The 7,805-nt window shown below is 51.7% G+C and overlaps 1 protein-coding gene across 1 annotated transcript in view; it reads right to left on the bottom strand.

The window, feature by feature from the left end:
- Positions 1–57: 57 nt before the first annotated feature.
- LOC113209516 (small G protein signaling modulator 1-like) overlaps positions 58–7,805 on the bottom strand; it is a gene marked incomplete at its 3' end in the record, with an annotated part of 35,225 nt that continues 27,477 nt past the window's right edge. Inside the window, exons 3-15 of the mRNA XM_052268038.1 lie at positions 7,208–7,283; positions 5,985–6,147; positions 5,272–5,325; positions 2,833–3,000; positions 2,678–2,745; positions 2,463–2,605; positions 1,940–2,071; positions 1,701–1,828; positions 1,344–1,411; positions 1,037–1,204; positions 678–719; positions 376–501; positions 58–295 (exon numbers count right to left, since the gene is read on the bottom strand). Of these exons, the coding sequence (XP_052123998.1) occupies positions 58–295; positions 376–501; positions 678–719; positions 1,037–1,204; positions 1,344–1,411; positions 1,701–1,828; positions 1,940–2,071; positions 2,463–2,605; positions 2,678–2,745; positions 2,833–3,000; positions 5,272–5,325; positions 5,985–6,147; positions 7,208–7,283 (1,574 nt within the window). The remainder of the gene's footprint in view (positions 296–375; positions 502–677; positions 720–1,036; positions 1,205–1,343; positions 1,412–1,700; positions 1,829–1,939; positions 2,072–2,462; positions 2,606–2,677; positions 2,746–2,832; positions 3,001–5,271; positions 5,326–5,984; positions 6,148–7,207; positions 7,284–7,805) is intronic.

The raw sequence follows: 7,805 nt of genomic DNA, 5'->3' as shown, positions 1-7,805 counted from the left end.
ATAAAATCTATGAAGAATACTTTTTTGGAAAAATCACGATTCCTGCATGCGACTTACCCTGTCGTGAGTTTAGGGGTGTGCGGAGGATCCTGACTGGCCTGGGAGCCCGCTGACCCGGCCGACAGGCTGATGCTGGGCTCCAGGGACAGCGACTTAGACGACGACGTGGAGGAGGCCGTCGAGGTGGAGGCCAGGGCGGCACGCATGCGGCCGCGAGCCTGGGAGGCGCCCTGGCCCAGCGCCTGCCCCACGGCGTCTGTCCACGACCGGGGCTCGAGCAGGTCCTGGCCCGCCACTGTTGGGAGCAGACGGTGAAGGTCAGTGACCCGAAGTGAGGACAGCAGGGCACGTATGGGCAGAACGTCCTGCACTCACGGAAGTCCTCGTGGCTGCTCTTGCTCACGATGCGGAACACGTAATCCGTGGACTCGTCCGCGTCCTCGGCCAGGCGAGTGGTGGGCGTGTTGCGGCCACGGCGTCGCAGCTTGGGGAACACTTTGCCTGCAACCCAAACGCGTCCACGGTCAGCCCCGAGGAGACCCCCTGCGGCAGAAGCGTCCACCCACAGGCACGGCGCCGGGGGTTTGTGCGGGCAGGTGCGTGGGGTCTCTGCGCTAGCAGCACTACCAGCGTGAGAGAGAGAAAGAGAGCAAGCGCGGAGTATCGACGGTGCCTACCCTCTTGCTCCTCCTGTTCCTCCCGCAACTCTGCGACGGAGGCTGCGTGCGCAAGAGAAACGGCAAGACGAAAATGAGGAGGAGGGAGGTTGCAGGAAAGGGGGGAGGGGCGGGCAAGCAGGTGGACAGGGCTCTCGAGGGACGGGCAAGAAACTTGAACTTGGGGAGGACGGAGTGGGGCACTTGTGCACAAAACGAGAGTTAAAAAGGGAGGTCCCCCACTCCCTTGAGGGGTGACTAGCGGACAGAGTGTGACAAAGGGGACAGGGAGGGGGGAGAGGGGGGTCAGAAGTTGGTGTGGCAGGTTAATGGAACCTGGAGCGCTAAGGGATACACGTCGTCCTCCTCCCGCACCGTACCTTTGCCCCGCTGCGACCACAGGGGCGGGTCCAGCTGCCCCCTCGGGAGGAGGCCAGTCTCCAGGCACGACAGAAAGGCCAGCAGGTGGCCGCCTTTGGGGAAGTGAATGGGGGGACGCTGCACGCCGTCCTGGCCGACCAGCACCACCGTGCCGCCGTTGTCCCCTGCTGGAAGAGAAAAATTAGAGTCAGCCAGCGCGCCGAAGAAAAGTGGCCATATGTTGATTACGTCAATGGAACCAAACTAGATATTTATGCTTGTTTTTTTGTTTTTTTTTAAGTAAGCGTCGGCCAGGATAACACTCACCCTGCTGGTGGCAGTGCACGTACACGATCTCGTCCACCTTCACGTTCATGGCGTAGTCCCAGTAGATGCTGCAGCAAAAGAAAAAAAAAGAAATATACAGTGAGTTTGTGGCGCACGTGCCTTGCATCAGAGTCGGGGACCGAATGACTAGAAGGGGAATGGGGCGAGCGGCGAGCGGGGGAGGCACACAGAGGCGCAGACGGCCGCCCGCCTCGCCTCGGCCCCTTCCCCTTGTCGTTTAGCGTTCCGACCACTGCGGAAAGCCCCACGGCACGCTCTCCCCTTTGAAGTGGAACAGTCCAGGCAGAACCCCCATCCAAAGCGATAAACCAAAAGCTATGGAATCACCAAACCAACCTCTTATCCTTGTCCTCCGCCTCGGCGTAGCCGTTCATGAGTTGGTTGGGCGTCCACTTGATGGTGAGCGAGTTGTACGTTTGGTGCAGCGACAGGTAACCCGGCATAGCCTGCGCAAGGTCCTTTTGCTGGAAAATTGAAAAGAAAAAAAACGAGTTTCGTTAACTGTGCCACGCTTACTAGGAAATGGTCGTTGACTAACTATGTAACCAACGGGACCAACGGGAAATGCTACTCACTGGCATCACGAGCACGTTGTTCTTCCCGTAGAGCAGCGTCGCCCGGTTGTTCTGGTGCAACGACTCCACGTAGTCCTTGGGGGCCTGTCGCATCCCCTCCTCCGAGCTTACGCCGTGCAGCGAGCGCCGGAACTAGAAGCACGACACACATTGCGAAGGTAGCTGGGAGCCGAACAGAAAACACACAGAAAATCGTTTCTTTGGAAAAGCAAAGCGAATTTTGAATTTCCTTCGTTTAACGACAAAAAATCCTTCTGTATGGCGTTGTAAAAATTACTTATTTTGCTTCCAGAATAAGTAACCACACGCAATAAAAAAATTCACTTCTAACAAATTGAGCTGGTATAAAATTTTACACCCGTGCACCAGTACACGGTCAAAAGATTTGTATATGGATTTGCTAGCCAGATAGAAAATTTACACTGGCATTCAGTGCTCAGTCAGTTGAGTCTAGTTGTTTTTTTCTCCGGTGCTAGATAGTTAGCCGAAACTCGATTCCCTGCGAGGCAGGTGCTCCTCTTACGTTGAGTGCGGGCCTCCTGCCCGCAGGAGGGGTGTTGTGGCCACTCGAGATGCGGTGTCGCTGGACCAGCTCGTCGGCTGGAGGGTCCGTCCAGTAGTGGTCTTGCGTCTTGGTGCGGGAAAAGTCCAGCGCGCACGGCCCAACTGGCAGAGAAAAAAAACTTATCACAATTTGCTGGATACGTAAAACCCAAGATAAATGCAAGTATTCCGTACCAAGTAGAGAGCTGAGGATGGAGCCATAGTCGGGGTCCGCGACGAGCGAGTCTTTTTCGTAGTACTTGCTGGAAAAGGGAGAAAAGGTTTTGAGAGTTAGGTCAGAGTAGCCTCATTTGAAAGTTTAACACATGCGTTGCCGGTGCATTCCGTACTTGCTGTTCTGCACCAGGTGGTCGATTATCTTGGCGAGGTGCTTCTCGAAGAGGGCGAGTCGGATCCACAGGTAGCGGGGCGAGGCGAGCACGGCGCCCGACGAGTTCTTCTTCTGGAGCGGCGGCTTGGCGGGCCGGCTGGTGGAGTCGCCGCTGGAGCTGGAGCGCCTGGAGGTCGCACGTGGCAAAGCATTAGGACTCTGGGGTGGGGAGATGGTGAGTGGAGAGTGGAGAGCAACGAGGGGTCCTTCACTCAAAAAAAAATCAGTGTATACCCGCCCAAAAATATGATGAAAATCAGACAAAAATATCAGAATATATTCAAAAAGAAAATAAAAAAAAAGGCAGGAAAAATCAGGAAAATTAGATAAAAGTAAAACAAAATCCCAAAAAATCGGTGGAGGTTTGTATGGTAAAGGACCCCTCGGTGAGCCGGAGCCGGAGCATCTAGCAGACGCACGACAGGGCCACGCTAGTACTTGGGGTGTGGGAGATGGTGACAGATGAGTGGAGGTGAGGTGTACAAGCACAGGCGGGGAGAAGAGGAGAGTGGAGGGGAAGGGAGAAGCCGGCTGCAAGCCACACGACAGAAAAAACGGGAGCTTTCTTTCCTAGCTGAGGTATCCAGGAAGCCGTGGCACTCGGCTTGGAGAACATAAACAGCACTCAGTCGCGCCGTGCGGTCGGGACACAGCTGGAGCTCGTGGAGGGCAGCACTAGGTGTGGGAGCAGATGGCGAGTGGTGAGCAAGAGCGGGCGAAGGGAGGGGGTGGGGGGGATGAGAGGGCCGCGGCGGGCACCACAGCGAAAGGTGTGTCAGAAGGTGCGTGGTGAGCAAACACGAAATTATGAGAGGGGGGGGGGGCACAATTAAGCCACCGGCAAAAGCATTAGGGAGACTGTTTCACACCATCACATTGCAACAAAGAGAAAGGAGCTGGCTGCAGTAAGCACACGGCTTTGGAACTCCAAACCCCCAACCTATTTTACCGGCGGGAAAGTAGGGAGAAACCGTGAGGAGTGGTGGTCGGTGGTAATACAAAACTATCCTTTAGTACTCTGCTTCTGGAACACGCTTCGACAATGATCAAGCGAGCGGCGGCGTTCAGTATACAAGAGACAATTAGGTACCAATCAGTGTACTATTTAGTTTTACACCTATCGGCAGTACACAAAACACACACAAATCCAGCACAAAAAAATTACAAATACAATGTAGTATATACGGTGCGCTATCGAATATTGCTAGGCAAAAATACAAACAAGTTACGCCATAGCCCTACGCTTTTCTGATCAAAAGATATGTCTTTACTGTAAGTCTAAGAATGACAACATTAAATCTACACCAAACAAAATTATTACATCATTCTACAAAAAAAATCAAAACGTTACTTTATTTTTATGTACCATTGACTAATATATAATCCATGTTAACAATGTAAAGCCTAAGCCCAGCACAGACACCTTCGTGAAAGCGGTTATGAACGATACGGACAATATTACTACACTTTCGGCTCCGTATCTACAAACGGAAAGCCTCTCGATTTAAAAACAAGAAGTACCGTCCAAATTTTATTAACAGCACACATACATCCATCACAATGACCTATCTTAGATAAAGCTACGCAAACACATCATCCCCTGCCTCCCCGTCGTGTGTATCCTCTCTGAAGCGGGAGTACGAGTCCTTGATCACAATGCAACTAGTGGAAGCGGAGTGCGTTAGGTCGAGGTGTCAGCTCAACAGGTGATGTGAAGGGAGGACTTCATGTGATGCGTTAGGCGTTCAACTGTGTCGTCATCATGAGAGAGGAAGAAACACGACAGTACTGACCACACCTTGGATAGGAGCTCATGATTTTATTGCCTGCACCAAGGCACTAAAAGTACGTGCTGGTGCACCAATCATAGTATGCGGCAACAATTACTATAAATAATTAATCAAAGGTGATGGTTTTTGTCACCAATGAAACAACTTTAATGTAATTTCCGGCACATGAACAAAATTAAAGAATCTCAGCTTAAGTTTTTTTTGTTAAATAACAACATAACAAAATCTAATTTGTTGCAAGCGCAAATAATTTGCGAGGGGACCTAAGATTCTTTTGCCACAAAGAACACATAGCAAGGGTGGCGCAGTTCGACGTTCGTTCCGAACACAGTATGTCGTTAGTATTGCGAAAGAACGTTTTGGCACCCTACGTAGGTATTTAATACGTGGCAACAGAGTTATAGTCCACTGTGCCACTGTGCAATTTTTTGGTCCTAGATGCAAATTAGTTTTTGTAATGTAATGATTCCTTTAACAAAATCAGAGCTGTGACAACAGTTTTTTTTCCGTGCGTTATCTGTAGCACAAAAGCGTCAGCCACTGTCAGAATTTTTTCCCTGCTTTGGTGGTTTGGGGGGTTGTCTCTCTTTCTCAAAGCACATCCATACCTCAGCTGTCCGGGTGTAGCGATCGCAAAATGCCTCCGAGGTTGGCGAGCTGGTCTAGCCCAAGGAGGAGCGGAAAGAAATAAGAACAACGTATTTGACACATTCAGGCAGGCGACAATTATGAGGCAGGCAGGACCCTCCCCGCCGAGCTGCGGCACTGGGGCACCGGCCCATCAGTAATTAAACAGAGTTGATTTTGTTTAGCTTTTCTGGTGATTTTAGCTGTGTTTTTTGTGGTGATGCCTACTGACATTGCATGACTAGTGCTACGTCTAGCTACCTACGGATGGATCATGGAACATGGAAACTCACGGCTTTCGGCCGTTGGTGTTTGTCCTGCACACGCCGAGGCAGCGATGCAACAAGCAGAACACGATGACTCCAACTTGCGGCTCTATGTTTAGTCCAAAGACACGGTAGATTTATTATTTTTCAATCGGTTTACGTTGATCACGATTACGATTCTATTTAACATGAAGACTTTTCTGCGACAAATTTTAGGCGAGTTATTCTTTTATGTTATTTTAGTTCTTGTGCTGTTGCGAAGAAGACTGAGGGAGGAAAAATGTGCTGCAAGGAAGACGTGTGCATCGGACTGTCGTTTCCACTCGAGTAACGCGCATCCCCTTGCCTGCTGCGCGCTTGTCCCGAACAATAACAACAAAGAGGAGAGATAGAGTGACGGCGAGAAATGGAGAAATAGAAGTGCTCACCGTGTGGGGTCCGCGTTTTCAATCTCCTGGACCCGCCTGGACACGACCTCGGCAGGGGCGAAGTTCTTGGCCACCTTGTGCAGCAGCGCCGTGGTGGAGGACGTCTTGAAGAGGCCCAGGGCCCTGCGGCGGAGCCCCTGGCTCAGGCACGCCTCCACGGCAGCTGCGGGGAGAGCACACAAAAGCGACTGGTAACGGCGGGTGTGACCAGAATCAAAACGAGCCCATAGGGCAGTAGCGGACAGTAGGGAGGGGGACTAACGGCCGCCTTGCTGCCCCTGTCGCCAAGCCGCCGCCGGCTTGAATTCTACCAAACTAGCATTGACGGGTCATACTCCCCCAGAAAATACATTTCATGAATCAATTGTGAGCCAATACAACCTGCATATTGTGAAAAACAATCATAGGTTTTACGAAAAAATTTCCATGAAGGGTATCGTAAAATTAAGATTCAAAATTGTAATATTGCAAGCACTGCGTATTATCGACTTGGATTTCATTAACGAGCAATAATGGGCTGTCGCGTAAATTTACAACATTGTTTGTAAGAAGTAAATTACATATTATTTGAAATCGACCAGGATATTTGCACAGAGTAAACAAAAGTGCTTAACTTCAAGTTGTGCATTTTAAAACGTTCAACTTCAAGCCTGCTCTCCCAAGTCCAATTGAGTAAAAAGTGAGTAAACGGGTATCGGGGGTATAACAGTGCAGCGCCGAGCACTGGGTGCTTCATCTCGAGCCGCCAAGGGCGCAGAGGGGGGAAACTCTGATTCCGCGACCCCAAACCCCAACAACAAGAGCCCTTCCGAGTAGTTCTCCACCGGCTTCTTCTGCCCACAATAGAGAAGGGGGGAGGGGGGACGTTGTGCGCCCCACAAGCAGCCCCCTCCCCGCGCGGCAAGAGATCCCCGCGCCTTCCTCACGCGACGGCACGTGGAACGCAATAACCTCGCAGTGGCATTTAAAACGCTCTCCCATTCCCGCCACCACCGTGACCGGGGCGAGACCGAGGCACAACCGCCGCGCCCCACGCCACGCACTCTGGCATTAAGAGAACGAGGCGTTGGGGCGTAAGGGATAATGCATGCAAAGTGCGGAGCGCGCAAGGGGATCATCTCTGCTGAATCGAGGTCGCCAGCGCGGAATAAAATGGGGAAAAAATGAATAAGGGATTATCGGGGGGAAAAGGGGATCACGTCGTCGCGTCGTATACAACTCACCGCAGAGGGAAGTGACGGAGCTGCTGTCCTCGTGTACGAACTTCTTGGTGACGGCCTCCTCCATAATCTGCTTGACCTGAAAATGTCGAATAAAGAAACGCAGTGTTAAACGTTTACCCATCGAAAACGAAATAATGAGGTTCTTTCTAAAGGAATGGGAGATTTGCAATAAGACACGGAGTAATAATACACTCCACATACTTCAAAAAGTCGGAATTTTGACAGAGTGGCGACCTCGTGCGTTGCACTCGAACCGTAAAGGTATGACGAGCACGCGACAAGACCATCTTCTTCTGCCAGGCCGGGCTTAAGTGCCGCCAGCCAATCACCATCAGAGGGCAAAAAGGGGGCGAAGCGGGTGGGGGCGCGGGGACGTGGGACGGGGAGGAAGGGACAGAAACCAGGGCGAGTGGATGGGATAGGAGTGGAAGGGAGGGGGCAAGAGCGGCTTATAAGGGCTAACAATGCCCGCTTCATTGGCGCTTGACGCGTCCGCCGGGGCCGACGCCGGGAAATGAGGGATGGATGGTGCTGGCAACCCAAGGCGAGCAGGCACCGGAAAGAACAGGCAAACTTACGGCAAGAGCCATATTATTAT

The sequence above is a fragment of the Frankliniella occidentalis genome, unplaced genomic scaffold (genome assembly GCF_000697945.3).
Source record: "Frankliniella occidentalis isolate FOCC.00 unplaced genomic scaffold, Focc_3.1 Scaffold63, whole genome shotgun sequence".
Lineage (NCBI taxonomy): Eukaryota > Metazoa > Arthropoda > Insecta > Thysanoptera > Thripidae > Frankliniella > Frankliniella occidentalis.
The sequence above is the reverse complement of the archived record's forward strand: the minus strand, read 5'-3'. Positions and strand labels throughout refer to the sequence as shown.